Source organism: Kogia breviceps, chromosome 9 (genome assembly GCF_026419965.1).
Source record: "Kogia breviceps isolate mKogBre1 chromosome 9, mKogBre1 haplotype 1, whole genome shotgun sequence".
NCBI classification, from domain to species: domain Eukaryota; kingdom Metazoa; phylum Chordata; class Mammalia; order Artiodactyla; family Physeteridae; genus Kogia; species Kogia breviceps.
The window spans coordinates 59396419-59422617 of NC_081318.1; the positions used below are offsets into that span (position 1 = coordinate 59396419).

The window sequence follows — 26199 nt, forward strand, 5'->3', positions numbered from 1 at the left end:
TTCAAGCTTGATTTCCTTTTGAATGATTTTTGTGATGATAATAGAAGTTGTTTGTGTATACTCACTTTTTTTCCTCTTTTGCTCCAAGGAAACCAACATGTCTGACAAAAGTGACTTAAAAGCTGAGCTAGAGCGCAAAAAACAGCGCTTAGCACAGATAAGAGAAGAGAAGAAACGGAAGGAAGAGGAGAGGAAAAAGAAAGAGGTAAGTACTGGGTGCTGGGGTGTTGGGGGGTAGGGGGAAAGGAGAATCACTTGATTCCAAGAGGCTGGTCATATGGATAAAGAGGACCCTGTAAAAGAATGCTTTTACAATACCTGCATAACATGAGTGATGTCTACATACTCAGAGTAGTAAAGTCATTGACATCTGCCATGTAGTGGCCAGGCACCACATAAATGGTAGATAGCATTTGGTCCAGAGGTCCCAAACCCCTGGTTTACCCCAGACTTGAATAGAACCCTGAAAGTGGTCTGTGATACCGCTATTGTTAGAAATTCCTTAACCTTTCTGTGTCTCAGTTCTCTATGCTTAACATGGGAATAGCAGTGTGTTTGTTTTGTCTGATCATGAGGATTAAAAAAGTTAATATTATAAAACACTTAGCAATACCTAGGATATAGTTACTACTTAATAAGTGTTAATGTCAGGGGAAGGTTTTAAAAAAGCTGCAGGTTGGTTGTCTCTACAGAATCCAGAAAACTATGTACATGTATAAAATCACACTTCTCTGGCCAGAACATTTTAGGAGAGAAACAGACAATGATGCCAGTGGATTACCATGATTTCTTTTCTTTTTTGAAGTTAAAAGTATTTTCCATCAATTTATTTATTTATTTTTATTTAAAAAAATTAAAATTTTTTTTTTTATTGGAGTATAGTTGTTTTACAATGTTGTGTTAGTTTCTATTGTACAGCAAAGTGGAGTTCCCTGTGCTATACAGCAGGTTCTTATTAGTTATCTATTTTATATATATTAGTGTATATATGTCAATCCCAGTCTCCCAATTCATCCCACTACCATGATTTCTTAAATGTATATTTTTTTCAGGGTAAATAAGAATCCTAGGTCTGGTAAAGGGAAAGCTGCATTTTTCCTCTTTGGTAAGGGGGTGGATAGTATAGTAGACCCTGCTATGTGAGATGTTAAATCTAGAAGAGATTTTAGAGCCCTTCCATTAAGGCCCTTCTTTATGCCAACAAAGCAGCAGAAACCCAGAGGTGAAATGTAGCTTTTCTACCTGCTAGACCCGAATCCAGGACCCTTGATTCCCAATTCAATGCCTTGCTGCCATATCATGTTTTTTTCTACTATCAGAATCCAACAAATAGTTTATTTTTAATTCTCCAGTTTGTTGTGGTGGTGTAGAAATAGCCCACATCTTGTACAAAAACCAGATGCCACAGATACTTTTGAGTAGTTTTCTAAGAAGGAAACTACATACAGAGTGATATGCTTGTATGTATACAAACCAGAGCTGCTTCCCTACTCAGAGTTTTTCTTTAAGCGAAAAGAAGAATGTGGTTTGATGCCTTACAAGCTAAGTGCTATTTCACACCATAAGGCTGGGAGAACAAGGTAAAAAGGTTTCTAACAATTATTTTCCAACAAAGTAAAACATAATTGCAGTTGTTCTCTAGCCTTCTGGTATCTTGCTTCTCTTGGTACTATTACACTTTGATTGATGTCATAGTTTATTTGTCCTTGACAGTGAGCGTAATGTTTTTCCTTCACAGATCTTTGCTGTTACATATGCAGTCTTGAGTGAAGTAGAGGTGAGAATTGACAAGGAATGGCTATTCATTTCCATGCAAAGCCAAAAAAAGCATTAAGTTATTATGCTCTCTTTCCTTCAGATGTCAACACTTACTGTAGTTTTAAAGCACCTGTTATCCTTTACTAATAACCGGTTTCCTTTTAAACTGACATTCTAATATCCAACTTGAATTCCGTAGAATTACCACCAAATACGAAGTGATATGGGAAATCTGGTTCCAAATTATGCTGTCTGCTTCATCCTCGTCATTTTACACATTTTGGGGGGAAATTACAGGCAAACAAGACTGGTAGAAACAGGCCACCCTTTTTGTTCCTATACCACGCGGCTTTGATGGGGATTTAGCTTGTTATGCAACAGACAGAGCCCTGGCAGACTGGAGACGGCAGGTGGTGGAGGGTGTGGAACACCTGGACTCTGGACCTTCCTGGGCCTCTACCTAGTTCTGGAATTAAAGTTTTACATAGTCTTAGTTTCCTCATTTCTAAATTGACAGGGTGGTTGAAGCCTGACTATGCTCGTTGGAGTCCCATGGCAAATGTAGAATCCCAGCCTCCCTTCCCGAGTCTCTGATTTGAAATATCTAAATAGGACCAGATTTTGGGATCCACTGAACTGCATCATCCTGAAGGTGTGTCCTGGCTTTCAGTCCTGTCCCTCTACAGCCCATTTCCCCCACAGAAGATCTTTCCTTGGGTCAGGCTGTGATGACTTGGTTTGTTCTGAGAAGCCAGTGTTGTAAGGCAGAGGCAGTAGAACTCAGTGGTTATACAGAGGCTTTCAAGTTGAATGTGACTAGGAAAGCTGGCTCTGCCCTTCGCAGAATGGCCTTGAGTGAGTCTGGGACCTCTCTGAACCTGGTTTCCCTTCTGTAAAATGGAGAGAAGAGTGGGTCCTTCCTCATGGAGTTCTGTGATGATCCAAGGAGATGATGTAGAGCAGTGAAAGACACAGAGGATCTGGTTGGTAAGAAACAGCTGTGACTCTGCTCCTGAGATGGGCCCTAAATGGGGTCCGTAGAACGGCTGCATACATTCGTCAGGATCAATGCTAGGGAGGCCATTATTCAGAAATGCCCCATTATTAGAAGGGTCTTATAACTCAAGGCCCCCAGTTTCCTGGGATGATGGCATTTTGTAGCTGAAACAAACCTGGAAATAATCTCTTCTGATCCTTCTTTTTCAAATGCTCTGATGCCCCTGGGGTCTAAGCCTCAGAAGTGGTCCCCCTTTATCTCCAGTCTCAGGAAGAACCCCCTCTTCCAGCCAAGCTGGTTGTCCAAATTAGAAACCTGGGGTCATTCTTTCACCACCCCTTCTCCAGCTTAAACTGATCATGGGTCCTAGACAGGCACAATAGCTCTCCGCCTTTCCATTCCATCTCCTTTTTCCCTAAATCCACATTACAGGCAGACTCAGCTTCTTACATTACACCTTGTGGGCCGTGCTCTCTGTTGACAGGAAGTTTATGAACAGTCTCTTCCCTTGGCTTTTGCTGTTCTGTTAACCACGTCTTTCAGTTCTCATCTCAGATGTCTCTTCCTCTGGAAAGCCTTCTCTAATACCTTTCTCTAACACATGACTGAGTTAGTCCTGTGCCCTATCCTTGACCTTATCAAATTATTTAGCACCATTTGCTTGTTCATTTGTCTTTTTCTCCTAATAGAGCACAAGGTTTTGGGGACAGGGTTGTATTTTTTCATCACTGAGTCAATATCCAGCACAGATCCTGACACGTAGTAGGCCTTCAATAAAGGGGTATAGAATTAACGAGTGAATGGATGAATGAGCACCTAAACTAGTTAGGGCAGGTCTGAGATGCTGGTCACAGACGGTCTTTCCAAGGACCGGAATTTTTTTCTGCAAATTTCCTTGGAAGCTTCAGATCCCGAGTCTGTGGAATGCTCTAGTTAACTGGCCACGATCATTGACTCCTAAGTTTAAGATTTTCTAGTTTTTGTGTTGTTTGTAGAGAGTTAGAAATAGCCTTAAGCTTATAAGTTTGATATTTTCAAACTTTATTTAGGCTTATATTTTAAATAAAACAAGTTTAGAATAAAAAGGAAACGAAATGCTCTTTAATGCTAATCTGAGTGACAGTTTTTTTGCCATGACTGAAAACTAGTGTGAATTGGGACCACCCAGGTTGGTTGTCTCTACAGAATCCAGAAAACTGTGTACATGTATAAAATTACACTCTCTGCGTCTTTGGATGTCAACTGCTTTCTTGGTTGTGGTATTATGGATGAAATCTGATTTAAAAATAAATATTGTGGTCACCATTTAAGACACAGAGCCAATGTCATGAAAAATTGGCTTTAAAGCAATGAGGTGTGCTTAATGAGGCCACCCTGAAATTTCGTCCTGTCCTTGGCCTTCTGCCAAATTGCTGCAAGGTAAGATGGACAGAGGCTTCCTGACCTTCCTCACTTGTTCGTCTAACAGCTATGCAGCTGTCTTTGGAAAAATGACTGACAATTCTCAGCTGACAAATTTTCCTTCTTCACATGCTCTCTCTGGGTCTCAGCTGTGATGACTCTTCACAAACAGAAATACCATTTGCTGGGAGAGACACCGAGCATATTTTAAATTACTAGTATGCAAAAACTTCTTGTTGAGTCATTAAAATGTATTAGGACTCTGTAGTATTTACTTGGAAAAAACCAGAGGTTTCATGATTAGGGCTTGGTATAACTGCCTTGGATGAAGTAACACATTGTTTAGTTTAAGGTGCTAGTTGGTAACAGTTAGGAACTACTTTTATTTCCAGTAAGTCCCAGTTACCTAACTTTGCATTTTTCCTGTTCAACTTTGAGTGTTGATAGCTTTCCTAAGCTCCTGTTACATCTAGATGGACATTTATCCTTACTAATATTCGTCATTATATTGTCTGTTTCCTTAAGAATTAAAAAAGGCAGAAGGCAGAGAATGAGTTGTAGAGACACCTTGTATCGTGGGAGTGACACATTGGAGATGGAGTTCGGGTGTGCTATTTTTGCACAGTGTCTGGCCATGCATGTTGACACATGGTTTATGTTCTAATATGTATTTTGAATGCTTAATGATTAAAGTTAGGACTTCCCTCGGGCTTCCCTGGTGGCGTAGTGGTTGAGAGTCCGCCTGCCGATGCAGGGGATGTGGGTTCGTGCCGCGGTCCGGGAAGATCCCACATGCCGCAGAGCGGCTGGGCCTGTGAGCCATGGCCGCTGAGCCTGCGCTCCGCAAAGGGAGAGGCCACAACAGTGAGAGGCCTGCGTACCGCAAAAAAAAAAAAAAGTTAGGACTTCCCTGGTGGTGCAGTTGTTAGAATCTACCTGCCAGTGCAGGGGACACAGGTTCGATCCCTGGTCCGAGAAGATCCCACATGCCGCAGAGCAGCTAAGCCTGTGCACCACAACTACTGAGCCTGCGCTGTAGAGCCCGTGAGCCACAACTGCTGAAGCCCACGTGCCACAACTACTGAAGCCCACACGCCTAGAGCCCGTGCTCCGCAACAAGAGAAGTCACTGCAATGAGAAGCCCATGCACCGCAATGAAGAGTAGCCACCTCTCGCCGCAACTAGAGAAAGCCTGCGTGCAGCAACGAAGACCCATCGCAGCCAAAAATAAATATAAAAAAATAGATAAATTTATTTTAAAAAATGATTAAAGTTAGAATAAATTTTAAAAAGACAGATTCTGTGCCTTTCTGCATAGGACATATATGACAGAAGGTTATAGATATTATGCCCTAAGTTTATTCAAAAGGAAGATTAGGTGGATCTTTTTCTGTTCACTGTATATAAGCTCCATTAGAATCTCTCACCTTCATTACCACCGGCACTCCGTTGTCCTTAAATAAGTTTTTGTTGAAAGGATGAGGAAAAGTGGCTTTGTTATGAGCACTAGCTGGAAACTTAGATGACTCCTTCTCACAGTGGTGTTGTAAAGGGGCTTACTGAATGGGATATAGCTGGTGGAAACTGCTCTGAATGGTGTGTGTAATTCTTAGACTCTATAGCTATAGAATAGCAATTACCAAAGGCAGAATATTCATTCATTCAACACATTTTTGATTGGTAATTGTGCATCAACTGTGTCAAGCCTTGATCTGGATGTGTGGATATAGCGGTGAACAAAATAAATACTTTATCTGCTCTCAGTGAAGCTGACAGTCCAGTTATGGCTTAACTCTTCACTGCAAAACCATGCTATCCTGTATTGGCTTCCTGAGATGAATTTTGCTTATCTTCGTTTTTTATTTGTATTTTAGCAGTGGCAGTGGTAATTCCCTTTTCTTTCATTTCCCCCTTTTCCTTCAGTCCTTTTTTAAACTTTATGGTATGTGAATACTGATATAGATCCTCACTCCGCAAGGTCCTTTTTCTTTCTTTGCCTCTGTTGTATGCATAAACTTTGGAACTTGCTAGTTTAAATGTTAAAATTGGGAAAGAACGTGAACTTTGATATCTTCCAAGATTAAACTGCCGCTTCAGAATTTTGGGTTACATGAGAGTGCCTGAATCTTCTAGTATCCTCATTAGCCCTTATCCATCCCCATAATGGCAGTTTTCCCTCTGATGACAGGTAGACTTCAAACATATGACTGCATCTTAAGCCTGAGGTGAATAATAACAGAAGCCTTGATTGAGCCTAGCACTATGTGCAAAGATGCATTTTACTTATAATTGGGGTGTAGGTTACCATCTGGGAGTAAGTCAAGGTTGCATGAACTCTTTCTGCTTTAGATGCCACAACAGAAATTATGCTTCACTGCTTTGAAATGTACTTTGCAGTCTTGAAAGAGGTAATGTGTCTGTTAGGGAGCCCAGCTTGCCCCTGGGGAGAAAGGTGTGTCTGATAACTGGATAATTGGCTTTTGACAAGCTCTAAGACAACTTCACGCCTGTAAACTCACAAAGCCTTGTCGTGAGGTAGCTGCACATCAAACAGGATGTTATCGTGTTTCAGATGTGGGGCAAATGCCTTGTCTTGTCTTAAGTAGTAATTGTGTTATGAAAAAGAAAAGAGACCTGAGAATTCCCCCCAGAATTCCACCACTAACCTTGTTTAACCTGTATTTTGACTTGTTGCTATCCTATAAAAAGACAAACTGGATCTGACTATAAGAGGCTCAGAGAAGATGTGTTTTTAAGAAAGAACTTGGGGAAAGAATGTCTCTGTCCTAAATGATTTTTTGTTTTGTATTTTTTTACACAATAATTTTCTCCTTTGAGTTAATATATATAATGGAAGCCTATGAAAATCAGAATTAAGCAACAATACTTACATCAGTATTGTTCACATGCTTTAATAAACATTTTAGCCTGGTTTATTTAAACCATGGTAAACTTAGATTACTGATACAATAGTGTATTGTACAGTTACAGATTTTCATAACTAATTTTACTTTTTAGCCGGATCCCAATAATTCCTTGTTTGCATAACGCCAAACATGAGCCATGAATATTACAAACACACTCATCAAGAACTGATCACATGGCTTCCCAGAAGGGACAAGGGGGTTTAAAAAACCAGACAGAATTTTTTTAAAAATCACATCCCAGTTAGAAATATTTTGCCATGATGCTTTCTTCTGAAACTGAGTGAGAAAAACTCTCATACCCTGTGATAGAGACAGGGAAAAGCCTTCAACCAAAGGAGATAGTACTGGGTTAGTGATTATTAAATGGAGCAGTTACAATGTTTTTTCATCCTTTATACACATGATTATATCTATTCAGGGCTTTTGCCTGGTGTTTGCTGCCATGCATTTACCATTTTCAGTTTCAGCCAGGAAAAGCATACCTTTAGCTCTGTTATTCACTTTTCTTCCTGGCATCTACTTTTTGTAGGCTGATATGCAGCAGAAGAAAGAACCAGTTCAGGATGACTCTGACCTGGATCGCAAACGCCGAGAGACAGAGGCTTTGCTGCAAAGCATCGGGATATCGCCGGAGCCCCCTCTAGGTACTTAAAAGTGCTTTGTGTTACTATTTCCTCAGATTTGACTTGTGTGGGATATACCATGTCCAGCATTTACTATTCTTTTACGTCTATTTTTGTTTTTATTTTGTAAAAAAAATGCTTTGGCTTATGGGTCAGATGTATTTATTTTTGGAATTGAGGGGGCTGGAAGGAAATAGGAGCACAGGTTGTAGAGTTGTTAGCAGTTTACTGCTTATTGGCTGATTCTGCGGTCAGCCTTCTCCACTGTGTTGTTAAATGAGTTGCCACATGGTAAATACAAGAAATCTCGAAATTAAGAAAAAAAAACTGTTCTTCATTTTCATTGCTGAATCCCTGCCTCTCTCTGCCAACCTAAATACTGTGAATCTGGTTATGAATTTCATAACCACCACAGACATAGTTATTCCATGATGAAAATAGAAGGCTCGATGGGAAATTTGAAGGAAAACTTAGAAGGGTGACAGATTAGCAGCTAATTAACAAGTTTAAATTTCTTTGACTCTGTTGTATATCTTGGTTTCATTGCTCATCGGCATTTTTACTGCAGCACCCTTCCTCTACCTCATTCACTCCTAGTTAATTATCCGTGACCTCATTTTATCCAGGGTCTGGATATTGAACTATTTGTTTTATTTGTGTTGAAGGTAACTTGTACATAATGTGTTTACTCTGTCACTTAACTATATATCACTCATGTGATAAGTTATTTTCTTTTTCTTTATCCATTTGCTTTCCATACATTTTAGAGTAATCCTAGGGTGTCTGTAAAACTACATGATATCCAATATAGTAAAGCAAAAACTTTAAAAGTAATACATATAGATAAATACAGTACAGGTCTCCTTTTATCAATGGTTTGTCTTCTTTTATTTCCATCATTGGCTTTTATATTAAAATAAATGTTCATGTATTTCCATAATTACTTAACAATAAAAATTATCCCACGTACAACAAAATGGCAAGTGTTTATATCACTGTAAATAAGAAAAAGAGCAATATATCATAAACATACAAATTATTAACTGTTGCTGAATATAATTTAATACATACACACAAAACTAAAACACCATGAAAAGGCATTTTATACTCAACCTCAGTTTTTAGTAGGTAAAATCATATGTCTAACAATGATATAATAAACCCAAATAAGACGTTGATTATTTTGTTAGCTTCTTTGTGGTATGAAAGAGGTAAACTATGGGGTATTTGAGTGATGGACCTTCTCTGAGGAGCTGACAAATTTTTTTATTACTTAGTTGACAAGGGATATATATTAGACACTTTGCAATTATATTTTTGCCTCAAAATAGCCTTTGAAGTTCTGCTGCAATGTGAACACTGGTTAAACACAGTAGTAGAATATCTATTCTTCCCTAACCTGCATAAAGCCAGCAGTTAAACCTTAAGAGCAAAACAGTTTAAACATCCCTAAACCATGACCAAATTCTGAACTATCCCTGCATCCCTGCCAAAGGGCCCTGGCAAGGGTGGACTCCATTTTCAATTTTCATCCATCTCTCCGACTGACCCTCTGACTTATTGCAGAGGGTAATCAGTGAATTAATTGTAGAACCACATGAAAATTCCTAGTTACTCGACAGATCTGCCATTGTGTTATAGGATTTGGACAAAATAGTTAAACCCTTTACCTTATTAAATAAATAAAAGGAAATTGCACATGATTGAAACCAAATGGGAATCTACACTACGTATTGAAGTTTCTTTCTGCCCATATGGCTTCTTTGGCATGTGTGATATTGAGAACTCGTTCTCATCTGGCCTGGAGCCACCTTGGCTATTTGGTGCAGCTTCTATCTGAAGGACATTTGGCTTGTACCTGAAGGATAGAGAAAAAAAATACATTTGCATTTCCTTTAGTTTTTTTCTTTTATTATCCTTGCTCTCAGACTTTCAGCTTGCACTGACCTTGATCTTTGAACTTTCTTCTCCTGTCTGCAGAATGGCAGTTTACTTATGTGCACATGGCAGTGCTTTCTAGAGCTGCCAGAAGCAACGGAACACAATTCACAAGCACAGTAAACATTACAATGGGATGAAACTGTTAATTAAGTGTAAAAATAAAGCAGCCTGGCATTTTGCTTTGTTTTGAAGGAGATTTTTAAATTACCAGGTTCAACATTTACCCTTTCTCTATCTGTCACTTACTCTCTCACAGCAAATGCAGTTTATACTCCATGGACAATAGATTTCCCTCCAAATGCAGACATACAACAGCGTTCTCTGACTCCCCGTGACCATTTAAAATTATTCAGAATCACTTATTTTATAACCTTTTAAAGTTTTATAGACACCTCATTTTATTTTTTAATAGGTCACATCTATACTAACAAAATAAAGTGGAGAATTAGAATTATCTGGATAGTTCATGCTAGAGAGAGATTTGACTTGAATTATCTGGATAACTGTTTTGATTCTCCATTTTACTTTGTTAAGGTGGACATGGCCTTAGAATCCCTAAGTTAATTCTGTCTAAATTCATTTCAAATTTTAATTTCCAAAATATGAAAAATTCACTTGACTTTCTTCCTTTTCTTTTCTTTCTTTCTTTTTTTTTTTTTTTTTTTTCCTTATCCCATCTCAATCTCTCCTGGCCATACAACCACTTTAATTTGGGCCCATTTGTTTTGATTTGTCTGACGCTGCTCTTCCCCAGTGCAGTCACTGCATTTTTTAACATGGGATACCTGTTATTTTCATTATTTAGTCCCAACCCCTATGTCTCCCTCCTCGAAATCAGTGAGCACTCCCAGTGAAGCTGGAAGCCAAGACTCAGGCGACCTGGGACCACTGACAAGGTAAGAATTTTCCCTTTACAAAGGCCATGGTGGGGTGTCAATAATACAAGCCCCCCGCCGCCAAAAAAAAGGCCTGAAAACCACATCATTCTGTTGTACACTGTTAAATGTGCATGCATCTTCAACGTATCAGTCATCTTATGTTTACATTTATGGTGGCTTGCTATTTTTGGTGGCATAGCATTGAATTTGAACCCTAGAAATGATAAACTTATATATTATCCTTCTGTGAATGGGCTAATTTAGCACCATGTATCTTGTTTGACAAACACAAACATATCCATTAGCTTAGGCCTCAAAGAAAGCAGGGAAGGTCCAAAGACAAATGGAATATATATACAGCTTCTTCTTATTCCACTTTGGTTTTGGTTTCCATGAGAATCTTTGCGACTAGAACGCTGAGATGTTCTAACCCTAAATTTAATTTTTCAAAAGTCTTGTTTATTTGCTTAATAGAGTTGATTAATTTGAGAACTGGGTCCCCAAAGTCTTTTTATTATCATTACTAATTATTATAATCATCAGAATTGACTACTCTGTTTTTGTCAATTGCCAAATTTTTATTACACTAGGTATATTCCAAGATTATGTAATTAGCTTCTCAAAGCGGATATAGACATTCTCTAATTTGACCACTGAGGGGACATCCAAAATGTAAAGATGTAACGAGAGAAAGGAGAAGGCTCATTAATATGCATGGAGTCATGGAAACTTTCTTAATCCAGGTGCCTTCAGCAGGATTCCCACATGAGAGTGCCTATAGGCAGGTGATAGAGATGAGTGGGGAGTGGGGGCCCGTGACAGCTGGTTAGCAAGCACTCCCTTTACAAAGGTCAGATGTCTCCTCACAGCTCAGGCTGGTTGAGGTCAGGTGGGAACATGGACCCAGTTTTTCCACATCTTTCAATTTTTCATGAGAAGCTAAAAATTCAAGTATTTGTGCAACAGTCTCCTAAATGTTAACTGTTAATGACTTTGTTAAAAGTAGTCGTGGGCTAGATCTTGTTGACAATTTGTGACCTCCCTCTTGTGACTCTTAATTTTTTTAAAATCATGAAATATTTTAATAAAATTTCAAATAAAAGAAACAATCGTCCACAACACCACCATTCTGAGAAATCAGCCTTTGCTTTGTCAATGTACCGTTCAATACTTGTCTACCTGTGTACATTTCTTGCTGCCATATATGTTCCTGGAGGAGAGGTATACAATTTTGCATTTTTCTCTGTTAACACATTATCACAAGTATTATGTTCTGAAAGTCCATTGTTTCCAGAAAAGCGTAGGCAATTTTGGTAGAGAAAACTGGAAATGAGAATAGTATTAGCCTGTGCTGTAGGCCTGTTTTTTGCTTTCTGAAACCAACGTATAAGACTGAATTGATCTCACCAGTATCTGCCTGTTGGTGTGTTTCAGACTTGAGTGTTTTGTTTTGATAGGGCTTTTTGAAACCAGTGGACACTGCTTTCAATTTGAGAAAAGTGAAAGTAGAGGCTTTTGTGGGCACCAGGCTGGTTTATGTTAGTCAATCGCCTTTGTGATTTGGGGTAGCACACGTCTCCTCTCATCTTTTGCTTTGAACACTTCAAAAGGTTTGAGGGGGAAAAAAAGTAATAATAACACAGCATGTACAATCTAACATTTATACAAGAGCAGGCACAATATAATCACATTCCTTAAGGGGTCGTTGGCCTGTCATTAAGTTAATATATTTGCCTGTTTCTGTACGACGATGGTGTTGTGTCAGTGATGCTTAGTGTCAAGGGCTACAGTTGGCAGCATTAAATACTATTACTGACTTCATAGTTGGTGAGCCCTTTTGAAACTTCTAGAGAAAGCTGACCTATGCTGTTAGCACTCTGGGGACAGCAGCAGTTACTCCTTCGACGAGAACATCACTTCCTTTCTTTCCCCTTCTTACATGATTTTTTAACTTAATCACTTTGGAAGAGGCGCTGTCTACTCCTACCCCACACAAACTCCACAAACTCCAACTAGCTTCAATTCTTTATAGGAACATTCTGGCAAGAGTAGACAAGTAGAAGTCAATGAGTATCTCCCTTGCTAAGTGCAGGTTTCATAGAAATGCAAGGAAACTGGCTTTGAGGAAATGATGATTTTCAGAAAAACTAAGCATAAAATTGGCTTGCGGAGATGGCATTAGGAATAGCTTAGTAAATCTTGCCCTTGTTTTGAACTTAGGAACATTCTGCTCAAATTTATGTTTTTGCTTCCATGAAATATATATGAGAGTTGAATTTCAGAAGAATGGTATATTTCAGTTTTTAAAATTCCACTTGGAATGTCTTTTTCTGTAGAAGAAGCATCTTTCGAAAAGAGTTACTATTAACTCTAACACTTCATAAAACATGAGGCTGAGAAAAAACTTGGTAATTCCTAAGAATGTAACTCTGTAGTCATAAATTTGCATATTTGTGTAGAATTTGGACCTTTTGAAAAATGGAAAATCTTTTAGAAGATAACTTAGGAGTCAAATCAACATATCTGGTCCTACCTAAAGGGGCACATGAATTCTGTCATTCATTTTCCAACATTTCAAACCAAAACTACAATTTTCTTTACAGAGTCAAAATTGGGAAATGTTTCTTATATAAGCCCTGTAAGTGGTTAATTTGGAAATGGGCATACTTAATGTACCCTATTATAAAGAAAAGGTTAAACTAGTGCTTTAAAAAATCAGGTATAACAAAATTTTATTTTATTGATTTTTTAAGAGCAGTTAAGTAAATTTTCTAAATGAGTGAATAGAGTAGATATATTCAATATTTTTTCAATTATACTAGTGTGATTTAATTTTTAAACTTATAATGTCATTATTTGTGTTCCAATTTCTGCTTCTGTTGTTATGGCCTGCTTCTCATTTACAACTTACATTTGTGGTACTTTTCTCTTTCTCTTAATTAGTTTTTGTAGAACCAATTAATCATTGCTCATTTAAATATACTGGACAAAAGAACAAGCTCTTGGGTTTCAAACAAATCAATTTATTAATAAAAAATTTAAAAGACTAGTTTTACAAATAAATGTAGATGAAAAAAATCCTAAACATACTATTTGCAACTGGAATCCAACACAATATTAAAAGGATACAATGTTATGCTTGGGATATTGACTCAAAAATTGGGATTGATTAAATAATTCAAGGATATTTTAGTATAGGAAAATATGTTACCATAATTCAGCCTATGAAAAGATCAAAGAGGGAAAAGTAAATATTGCAGTGTATTCTGAAAGGGTACTTGCAAAACTTAAACATCTAGTCCCATATTTTAAAACTTAGTAAACTAGGAATAGAAATGTTTTTCTCAATATGATAAAGAATATTAATTTCAAACCAACAGCTTACATCCTTTATACATGAGAGTGAAGCAGTAGCACTTTATAGCTCTCAAACAAGAATGACTTATGGTTAGTTGAATACAGGTCTCTCTTCCTCAGGGAATGACAGGTCCTTGAGAGCAGGGAGTAAGTGATATTTGCGGTTGTATCCATATAGTAGGTATTCATTAAATGTTTGTTGAATGAATCACGTATCCTCCTGCTTTTTACAGATCAGGGCACTGAGACACAGAGAATAAGTAATTTTCTCAAGCTCACACAGGACATAGCTACAGTGCTAGATTTGAACCTGGGCAGGTTGATTCAAGTTTCCACAATCTATACCTCAACCCTACATCAGCTCTAACGACAATCGGTATAAGTGATACACAACCTACTCCGTAAGGTTACTGTGATTAAACAAATTAACATCTGTTAAGCACTTGGAAAGGAGTCTGGCATATATTAAGTATATGTGAGTTTTAACTATTACTGTTATTTTTTTCATACGATGATTTAGCCCAGCCCTTAATCCCTAACCTTCAGATATTCAACCAGAAATGAATCTAAGTGATAATCATTCAGCCCACATTTATTCTTATTCACATGGATGGCTCACAAGGGACTTGGCACTAGGGCTCTTCTCATGTTTGGCTGAGATTCCTTCGGCATCTCAGTGACAAAACTAAATTAGAGGCTGCACTGGCCTGTGGAAACTAGGAGAGTACTGACAGCATAAAGTTTAGTGTATACCAGAGCATAGGTTACACACTGTCCCCAACCTGATTCAAGAGGAAGACTTTCAAAAGGATTTCAAAGATAAAATATGTCTCAATGTGATAACATATTGTTCAATCTCTTGATACAATAACACCCATCCCATAACATCCTTAAAAAAATAGTCATAGGGGAGATTATTCATGCTTGTCTTTTGTGACAAGTGGCATGGGGTGGACGGATAGTAATACAGTTGATTTCTAGCTTCCTTTTGGACCCTCTAAGCCTTAACACCATCACTAAGTTCTACTTTCCAATCAATCAAGGACACTGAAGTACCACCGCATTTTATTTTTAATAATCTCTTATTATAGAAACAATATCAGTTCATTTTATACAATTAGAAAATATAGACAAGCAAAAATAGAAAAAAATCATATTCCTACAGAGAATATGCATTAGCACTCTTAATACCTTAGTGTATATTCTTTCAGACAATATATATGTCATCATATATATGATAAATGATATCATACTGTACAAACTGTTGAACTTGCTTTTCTATTCAAGTATCTCTATTTTTCCATTTCAGTACATTTTCATCCTATCTAGTATCTGTGCCATCTTCAAATTTCCCCAGTTGTTCCCAGCATAATCCCACTATATTTAAAAATGATGCCTGTCTTCCCAGCTATCAGCACCTATTAACCAAAATGCTTATATCCATAGATTTTCTCTAGAGAGGTGAAGCCCCTCCCAAGGGGACCTTAGATGCAGCAACAGAAGAAATGTCTTCTGAAACACTTAACAGGAGAACAAAGGTACAGAGTGGATTAGAGGTCTTTCAGGCTTCCAGCTTCATGTGTACTCCAGATCAGAACTGGGACAGATGTCTGCAGATCCTCTCCTGTTCAGTTTGAACATTAGGTCTCCATATAGTTAATATTAAGTATCATGTTGACAAAATACTTTGGGTAAAATTCAGATATTTGATAAACTCTGCCTTTCTCTGATCTACTTACTGCCTAGTGAACTCTGAACTCACAAATAAGGAAATTAGAATAATTTATTCATGGTCAACTTGTGCTGGTTGCACCTGGTCACCACTTTTCTCTTGTAATTTGAGGAGAGGAAAATGTGCTCAGGGACCACGTGAGCTTTAATGTCCGACAGAAAATCCTCAGGACTTTTAACTTCATCCACAATTGGACTCCATAGGATTCTCTGGCACTACCTGAACCTCAAAGGATTTTTAACTCTTTTTGGTGAAAACATCACCATCTTTTAAGGTGCCCTGATGAATCAGAAGCTAAAGGGAAGACTGTAAGGAGGTTTTAGTAAAGGTAAAAAAGTATAATTCAATAATGCAAAACCTTGGGGGAAATTTAATAAGACTGTTAAGATTTTGTGCATCCAAAATTCCTTAAATGATCATTGTGTAAAGAGAAGTTGACAGGATGCTACCAGCTAGTTGGACTTCAGGGAGACTGAAATCACTGAGTCGAGGCTGATTAAAAGTCAGTCTCTTTGGAAATTAAAGTGTACACTATAGGCTTTTCTCTTTATGTAGCACATAGACTGATTAGTTAAAAATTGTTGATATCCTGTCACTCTCTCTCAGGCAGAGAGTACTGTATATACCCATATGGTTATAGTTATAGGGTAAACATCTACTTTTAGCAAGGGGTTGCTGAGATTTCTTCTAGAGAGACTGCTTGGTTGACAGCAGGTCCTCTGTATAAGATTTGGGGAAAACACATCCTTGCTCTGTGATGGGAAGTCTTGCATTTCTTTTTGAATCCAGCTCAGATGGACTCCCTATATGGCTTAGTGTGACCCGTATCAGAGCTTCATGTTAGGGCTTTAGCCAACAGAGGGAAGATTCTCACACAGTAAATGAAGAAAGAGGCTTTTAAAAAAGAGCCTGGTATAATAAGTGTGTATTGTACTGTTCCAATTTTACTCCTGACACTGGAAAAAATCTTTATCATTGTCATTGCCAGACCAAAGTAAGGAAATCATTGAGGCTGGGAAGTAAAACATCGACTCATTATTTAAATGTCATTCTTAATTAATTGACATCACGTTAATGATTCTGCCAGATTGAGTGATGTGATGGATTTTTAAGTGTCCTTATTATTCACTGTATTACTTTTGGAAATGGCACTTAGAAAAAGAATTTGGGGATGACATTGACTGGAGATTTTCTGTTTGGCATGATGCTCACATCGGCCCAAACTGTTTTCTTTATCTGATTAGTGACTAGTGATTTGTTTGAAAGAGAAGACATGTGAACAAGAGTCCAGAAAAACTGTGGGACTCAGGGGAGCTCGGTAGTCTGCCCTCGAGAGGTCTCTCCACCTTAAAGAGAAAAGAAGATGGAAATTTGCGCTTCAAGATGGTTGCTTGAGGGACTAACAAAAGTTGCTAAGTTCAATTGGTAGAGAAGGTAGCTGGACTTCTTTTCATTCTCAGCACAGACTAGCATTATGGTTAGCATTCTTTTCAGTTTCATGGAAAAATGATTGACATACGTCACTGTTTAAGGTGCACAGCATGATGGTTTGATCTACATGTATTGTGTAATGATTAGCACGATAGGTTCAGCGAACACCCTTCTTCTCATATGGATACAATAAAAAGAAAAGAAAGAAAAAAAGAAAAAACATTTTCACCTTGCAATGAGAACTCTTAGGATTTACTATCTTAACAACTTTCCTGTATATCATATAGCAGTGTTAGCTTTAATCAGCACGTTGTATGTTATAGCCCTAGTACTTACTTATCTTATAACTGGAAGTTTGTACCTTTTGACGCCCTTCATCTAATTCCCGCTCCCCCACGCTTTGCCTCTAGTAACCACAAGTGTGATCTCTTTTTCTATGAGTTTGTTTGGTGTTTGGTTTTTTTGGATTCCACATATCATTGAGATTATACAGTTTTGTCTTTTTCTGTCTGACTTATTTCAATTACCATAATGTCTTCAAGGTCCATCCATGTTGTCACAAACAGTAGGATTTCCTCTTTTTTTATGGTTGAAGAATATTTCATTGTATATATGTGTGCATACCACAGCTTCTTTATCCATTCATGCATTGAGGTCAGCATTTTCAAGATAGGCTGTCCTTCTTCAGTGTGGAAGTGAGCCTGAAAATTCTCCTGGCACCATGTGGTAACATCATGCCATGCAAGACTGAGTTCTGTGTGAGTGGCTTGGTAGAGATGAAAGGAGTTAGGCAGACATACCCTGATTTATTCTCTCATTTTTTATTTTTTTATTTATTTTATTTATTTATTTATTTTTTGGTGGTACACGGGCCTCTCACTGCTGTGGCCTCTCCCATTGCGGAGCACAGGCTCCGGACGCACAGGCCCAGCGGCCACGGCTCACGGGCCCAGCCGCTCCGCGGCACGTGGGATCTTCCCGGACCGGGGCACGAACCCGTGTCCCCTGCATCCGCAGGCGGATTCTCAACCACTGCGCCACCAGGGAAGCCCCTATTCTCTCATTTTTTAATAAAGAAAGTAAAAACTATTTCTTTGGGAATCAGCTTGCCCTCACAATTCACACCCATCTGCAGAAAAGGCAAGTAAAGACCATTCATTTGTTCATTCATTCATCACATTCATTCAATAAATAGTTGAGGATTTATTGTATGACACACAGTAAATGCTAGTCCTGCAAGGAGTACAAAGATGGAGGAATTCTTCTAAAGATCCCACTTCCATTAAATTGACATATTTAATTTGAAGCCATCTAAGGAGATGTTTCTATGTAGTTACAGCTCTTAAATATTTGTACTCATAGAGATGAGCAATAATGTCATAAAGCATTATTCCCAGATCATCTATAATTAACTTGTATATTCTTGTGGGGCAAGTGCTTTTGATTCATTACTACCCTACCTAGAGTCTTGACACATATTAGGTACTTGGTAAATGTTTATTGATGTGTGTGTTTGTGTGCCCGCGTGTGCACACTTGCACAGCTTGCAAAAAACTGAATAGGATGGGTGCAGGATGAGTGGAGAGATGAGGACCCAGGTAATAGCAAGGTAGTTCAGGGTTGCTGGGCTAGTTGCCAGATGGTGGACTTTACTCAAGGGGAACCATTGGCCGTGGTTAGAGGACTGAGGTACAAGGCGAGGATTTCTCACAGAAACAAGGCAGAAATCCAATTACTGGGATCAGGGCAAAAAGGCAGGGTAGGACTAACAGTGTGTTTGTCTTCATGCTGAGGCCTCTGGGCTTTGTAACAATGCTTATTACATCCTTTAGACCATCTTCAGACTTGGCCTTAAAGCGTGATGCAGGGCTACTATTGAGGTCAAGTGGGTTGTAGGTTGGCAAAGAGAACTGAAATAAGAGGTGCAGGCATTTCTCCGTTCTTGTCGCATAGAGAGACAAGTTATTTGTGAATGAGGTTATTGAGGACAAATATATTTAGAGAGCAAGGCATTTCAGCTGGGCCTTAAATAGTGCCTATGCTTTGGACAAGTAGAGGTGGGAGAAAGGACATTCCAGATAATGGGAGAGGCATTAAAACAAAGGAAAATGGTGGGGGAAGGAAGAGTATGGGATGTAGAATGCATGTGAAGGAGGCAGTATGAAAAGAGATCAGAGTCTGGGAGGCAAGTTGGAGATAGTTCAGATTCCTGGCTTCCATATCTGGTGGCTATCTATTGAATTTACTTGGCAGCTTATTAAAAACAGATACCTAGGGCACAGGTCTGAGTTGAGATCTGGGCTGCTGCATTTTTATAATGCTTTCAAGATTTGCAGATGAATTTGGGGGAACCATTGGTCTGATAAAAAGGACCGAAGGTCTGAATGAGGACTGTGGCAATAGAGAAGGAAAGGAAAGACAGATGAGACAAGGAAGGGTGAAATGGCTTTGGTGTTACAGATGGATATGTCCAAAAAGCATGTGAAAAGGTGGGACTTGGAGTTCAAGGGTGATGAGGATGTTGGGGTTATCTTTTGCTGAAGATATATGGACATCTTTGGGGTCGCCTACAGTTAGAGTATAGAGGTGAAGGGAGAAGAAATAACCCTGGTTGGGGAATGTCTGTCTTTACGGGGATGGACAGAATAAGGACCCTTCCAAAGTTACAGTGAGAGAGGAGGAAAAGAAACAAGATTGTTAGGGTCAGGAAAACTAAAAGAAGTAACATGCTATGAAGGAGAAAATAGTCACCAGAATCATGGAGATCAAGGCTGAGAAAGAAGAATTAGCCTTGGGATTTGATAATTTGGAGGTCTTTGTTATCATCATCATCATTATTTTTGTTATTATTGCTTGTGTTATTTTATTTCCGTAGGCTGAGTTCCTGGAAGTGAAACGAGTCCTGGAGTAATTCTGTGTTTATGATTCTTGCTCCATATTGGCATATTGCTTTCCCAAAGAACTGTACTAGTTTAAAATGCCACCAGCAGTATATGAGCATGCCCCAGCCACATTGAATACTAGCATTACAAATGACAGTTCTTTACTACTGCCTTCCAAGTATTTATCAGACATCTCTTTCTTATAACCAAAACCAAAAAAAAAAAAAAAAGGTAAGAGCAAAGATATTCTTTAAGGGAAGAATATTAAGGCTGTCTACTCTGGAGTCTAAAAAAGATGGGAAGAAGAATGGAAACCACTAACTTGCTGCTGAACAGGAAGAAATTAACAACTCATCAGAGAACAAGGTTACACAAAACAGACATCATGTCTTTTACTCCTAAGTTATACTTTCAGCAGAGGGCCAGGGATTGTTTTGTTTTGTTCGTTTTGTTTGAATTTTCACTTCCCTCTATCTAATAAACTGAAACTGAGCAAATAATATTGGGCCAATGTAGGGAGAATTTTATTAAGAAGCTGGTTAGTGATGAATTGTTAAAAGGTTTAAAATATAAAGTTCTGTTAGTCTTTTAATAGGTCACTGCGAGTTTGAAGAATTTTGGAGTTTTGCTTCTTCTTTTTTTTTTTTTAAAGAAATATTGAAAAACAAATTTTCCCCAAATAATAAACTGTTACATGGTAGGCCTTTTTAGATGAGATACCAGAGCCTACATTGTTTGAAATGTTTAGGATCAAATAGGTGAATGATTATTTTCCATGGTGTGGGAAGCTCCTGTACCTAGAATTTTGAAACAAAGTTAGGAAATGTGACCTTAAATGGTGTGTCCAGAACTGCCGATCCAACCATGGGACCATAGAGCCATGATGATGCCAGATTAGGTAAGGAATTACTGGGTTATTCAGGATCTGTGCAAATTGCAGGTTCCATATGAAAGAGATCCTCCCTTGGGCCCTCAGAGACCTAACCTAAGAAATCAACCTACAATTGATCAGAGCAGACAAATACAACTCTTAAAAATAAGCAGACACAACCAAGATGGTTTCCCAGACAGGAACACTGAACAAAATCTAATTGACAGAATTAAAGAAAGATTACATTCATCAAAACAGGTTCTGTTGGTCATCCCAAGAAATTAGGGAAAATGGAGGCTCTGGCAGAAGTGAGGGAGGTATGTCCAGTCTTGCTGAAAAATGCGGACATGGGCGTAGGACAGGGAGAAGCCGTAAACGTTCAGCTTCACTTGTTCTAATTCTAAAGATGCTGCTAAAGTTGTCTGGCTTCCCAGGAAGCTGGTCTTCAAGGGGAGGAGACTCTGTCAGGCTTGTATAATTGCTCTGACTGGCAGTTATTGTTCTCATGACAAATGGGTAAATTGGCATCTAAAATACAGCTTACTAGATCTAGAAGTCTTATTAGAACTAGTAGACTACTAACTCAGCTGCCTAAACTAAACAAGGCACTGATGAAAAATGAGTTTGTTATGTCCCAATCCTGCTCCATCTTTCAAAAACCAGGTCGAATGGAATCTCTGATCTTTTCAAGAGGGAAGGTGTCTCCCTGCTCTGGCTTCCAAAGGATAATGAAAGTATAGTCCAGTGCCTGGCTGGCTGGCACAGAATAAACACTCATTGAAAGGAAATTACAGCTGTCATTAGTATTAATCTCTCTTATGGCATTTACTTATTTTATTCAGCTAACATTGATTGAAACTTTAAACTTTGCCAGGCCCTGGGCAAGTGATTAGACCTCCTTCCTTCCTTGTATATATTATCAGCATGCATATCATTAGGTATAAATATTCATAGGTCTCATTCCTTTACTAAAATGTAAGATTCTTAAGTGCAAGTCCCATGTCCCACAGCATAACTGTGGTGCTTACATGGCTCGTTTTACTTTCTGCCTTGTTCTGCTAAACTATTGATACGTTTTATCTCCCCATAAGAGTTGCAGTTTCCTTAGGAGTTCTTTTAATCCTCTAGCACAGTAGTTTACATATTAGGCTCTTAATAGGAATGTATTGAACAATTAAATGAATTTTTTTTTTTTTTTTTTTTTTTGTGGTATGCGGGCCTCTCACTGTTGTGGCCTCTCCCGTTGCGGAGCACAGGCTCCGGACGCGCAGGCTCAGCGGCCATGGCTCACGGGCCCAGCCGCTCCGCGGCACGTGGGATCTTCCCGGACCGGGGCACGAACCCGTATCCCCTGCATCGGCAGGCGGACTCCCAACCACTGCGCCACCAGGGAAGCCCCTAAATGAATATTTTTGTAAAAATATTCTGTCCCTGCATGCATTGATTGGTCCATTGCAGAGAGGACTGATAACTAGAACTAATTACTATAGTAAACAGGGTGATTTCTGTATGAAAATATTTTGTGATAATGTATTAAGTTCACATATATTTACTTACAATTTTACTACTTCTTTCATTTAAAAAATAAACTACCTGGCAAGATTTCAAACTGTCCAAGACGCTGTGGGGAAACCATCATTGTACTTTCAATGATACAGTAAGTTGATGATAAGATGGTTAAAAAGTAAGAACTTTGTCAGTTGGTTCAAGAAAAGTATTCCAGCTGGAGAAGAGAAAGCAGAAAGGCGGTTTAATAGTCATCTGACGTTTTAACATATCAGGCAGAAAAGAACCTTAAAGGGCCTCTAGGCCTGCACCCTCCTTTTGCTAAGGACAGCAGACCTTCCTGATGACACACAGTGGAGCCGAGCCCAGAACACAGGCCAAGACCCCTAGGCTGAGGTGAGGCCCTCTCCAAGGTGCTGCTATCTACAGGGAAGTTTTTTGTTGTTGTTTTGTTTTGTTTTGTTTTTTACAGGGAAGTTTTTTTGCAAGTTTGCACAGAAGGAATTCAGCAAACGTTTAATACACATTCCTAGGCTACCCTCGGAAACACATTGTTTATTCAGTGTACTGACTTTAAGTTCCTTTTCAAAGAAAAAGTGCATCCTGTGTGTCTGACCACTCCACAGATAATAATGGGAAAAAGGAGAAGAAAGAATTTGCACACTTGATAGCATCCTCGGCTTGACTCCTTAGCACACTGCTCGTTAATGGCAATGACTATGATTTCTTTTACTGAGGAACACGTGTGACTGGGGTGGAGGGCAGGACTGTTGTGGGTTAGTGCCAGAGACCTCCTTTGTTGTTCAGGCTGAGTAAAACACAAACCCCACACTGCTAATCTGTGGACTTCTGAAGTGAGTGATTCTGAGAGAATCATCGTTTTTACTTCTTTAAGGATACAGTGAGTTCAGGTGAGCTGTCGGATAAATAGCAGAATAGCTGTGACCACCTGGGAGCTGCCACATTCTTCACCTGCCTAGGAGGAACGAAAAAAGGCCAATAAAAGTCCCATCAGAGTCCGCCTGCCGATGCAGGAGACACGGGTTTGTGCCCTGGTCCGGGAGGATCCCACATGCCGCGGAGCAGCTGGGCCCGTGAGCCATGGCCGCTGAGCCTGCGCGTCCGGAGCCTGTGCTCCGCAACGGGAGAGGCCACAATAGTGAGAGACCCGCATACCGCAAAAAAAAAAAAAAAAAAAAAAAAAAAAGTCCCATCAGAAACCTGAGGGCAAAGGAGCTGATCCCGTTCCTTATGAGGGAATGCCTCTCACGTCATCCAGAGCCAGAGGCTGCTCCTCTGTCTATAGCCAAAGAAATATCCATAAAGATAAAAGGTTTGATCCCCAGCGATACGTGAACATCAGCAAGGGTGAATCAGTGTAATGGATTCGGTTACTTCCCCGATTTGAAAGGAGGTGATGGAATCAGCGTGCAGAGCCAGGGAGAGTTGCTTTCCTTAGACAGAGGATGAGTGCAGAGCAGTAGTTTTCACCGCCGGCTGCACATTAGAATCACCTGGAGAGTTTTTAAAAAATCCAGATGCCTGGGTCCCACCTGAGACATTCTGATTTAATTGGTTTGAAAATGGCCTGGACCTTAGGCCAGTCTTGAGTTAATCACTGGTTTTGATACTGATGTATTTGAGGATCGGTGATGCTTTCTGCCTGCTGAGGAATGGAAGCAGTAGTCTAGCCCCGTCATTCTCTAAAGGTGGTTCCAGGGTCAGCTGTTAGCATTACCTGGGAACTTGTTAGAAATACAAATTCTCAGGCCCCACCCCAGAACTACTGAAATCAAAATTTCTGGGGTAGAAGATCAGCATCTGTATTTCAACAATCCCTCCAGGTTATTCTGATCCATGTTAGAATTTGAAAACTACTGATCTAAGTCCAGACCTTGCTCCTCGAAGTGTGGTCCACAGACCAGCAGCATCTGCATCCCTTGGAGCTGTCAGAAATGTGGCATCTCAGGCCACCCCAGACCTACTACATCAGAATCTGCATTTTAAACAATGTTCCCAGATATCTGTGCATTAAAGTTTGAGAAGCACTGGTCTAAGAAACAGTGGCCAGTTTGTGTTCTCACTTTAGCTGTCATCTTTCAGTGCATTTAGGTAAGAGGACAAGAGCATGACCAGAACTAATAAGGGAAGCTATGAAACTGCATTCCGATACTTCTGCAGGAGAAGCTTAGGTGGGATCTTTACATACGTGGGGCACTGACTCAAAGAAACATTGGGAGTAGTTACAGTCGATGTGGTATATAGTACGAGCAGCTACTGTTTATCAGATAATTACTTTGTATTTTACAGGTATAATTGCATGTAGTCCCTATAGAAATCCAGAGAGAGACAGTCCGTCCATCCATCTATTCATTCAACTAATACTGTATTATATAAACATGTATGCCACGCGTGGGTCTAGGCATATATCCCTATAACGTAGATATATAGCTGTTCCTGTCATTATGAGGCTTAAGTCCAGAGTTAAACAACAAACAGTCATAAATAAACTGACGTATAATAAAATCATAGGTAAAGATACTTTATGAAGAAAGTAAAGCAGGATAAGAGAACGGGATGAGGAGTGACAAGGAAGTGTTGCTTGGGGTAGGGTGGAGAGAGAAGGAAAGCCTCTCTGGGCAGGTGACATTTGAGCCAAAAGACAGAAACAAGCAAAGGCGTGAGCCACACAGCTCTTTGGGGGAAGAACATCAGGGAAGACACAGTGAGGGAGGGGGCCGCACTTAGAGATACATTGGGAAGATAGCTACAAGCCAGGTCATGAATTGTCTCATAAGTCATGGTAAATCCGTACAGACAAGGAAACTGAGCAGGGCTTCTCAAACTTCAAGGTGCCCACAAATCACATCACCTGGGGCCTTAGTAAACTGTAGTCTGGAGCCAGTGAGTCTGGGTGAGACCCGAGTCTTGGCATTTCCAACAAACTCCCTGAGATGCTGATGCTGCTGGTCTGTGGGCCATGCTCAGAGCAAGTACAAGGGTGCAGGGGTTGAGAACTTAAGCAGCGTGCCCAACGTCACACGGCTGGTAAGTCCCAGAGGCACGATTTGAGTCTCAGATGCCTGCCCCCAAAGTCCCCACTGTCCATCGGTTGTCTACCTGGTAACTTTATGCCTGACTCACCTGTAACTACTTAACATGCAGGGAATTTAAAGGTCCTGCCTGGGAAAGGTCCTTGTGTGCACTCTGTTCATGGAAGAGCTACTCTTCTCCTTTTATGTGATGGAGAAATAACAAGGGAAATGGATAATCATTGGTAACCTTGGTAACTATTGATACTTTGTGCTATCTCGTGAAATATTTAGAAGGTGTAAGATATCCCTGGCATCTTTAGAGGCAAATGATATTATTGTTGGTCACCATCTTGGTGTAATATATAAATAAAAAACAACAAAGCACCCGTGAGCCTCGAAATCTAATGCGTTGTTTTTGCAGTAACTGACCCGAGGAAGCCAGTTATTCTCCTGGTTCTGCAGTCGTGTTCTACCTGGCCAGACTTGCCCAGATGCTCCTGCTGTGGCCCATTTGAACCCTTACATTTGATTTTCATCGTTGCATGGGAGATGCTTGTTGCTCCCTGGTGTGACTGGGCTCTGGGGTATGCGTGAAGCAGTTTACATGCTGAAATCAATCAGGCTCCAGTGTAGAATGAAACAAAAGCAAAAAGGGTGTGTGTGAGTGGATGAATATTTGAATATTTAGCTCTGGGCTTCCTTCCATGAAAACAACCATAGCTTCCAGTATCAAAACAGTTGTTCAAAGGAAAGGACAGCTCCTCACTTTCTCTTATCACTTGATATTCACGGGGTCTTCCTGGCTCCTGGGGGTTGCCGGGGTGACAAAGTGGGGAGATGTTTTGTGTATACATTGTATA

At 39.5% G+C, this 26199-nt stretch overlaps 1 protein-coding gene across 7 annotated transcripts in view; it reads left to right on the top strand.

Moving 5' to 3' along the window:
• Positions 1-26199, top strand: part of DYNC1I1 (dynein cytoplasmic 1 intermediate chain 1) — a 340222-nt gene that overhangs the window by 40864 nt on the left and 273159 nt on the right. For 4 of the 7 annotated variants that reach the window (XM_059074839.2, XM_059074842.2, XM_067042544.1 and 1 more), the window contains exons 2-4: positions 89-205; positions 7613-7727; positions 10453-10543. In XM_059074839.2, coding sequence (XP_058930822.1) covers positions 98-205; positions 7613-7727; positions 10453-10543 — 314 coding nt within the window. In that variant the 5' untranslated portion in view covers positions 89-97. Of the gene's footprint in view, positions 1-88; positions 206-7612; positions 7728-10401; positions 10544-26199 lie in introns of all 7 variants that reach the window. The other 3 variants (XM_067042542.1, XM_059074836.2, XM_059074840.2) reach the window with 1 other exon arrangement.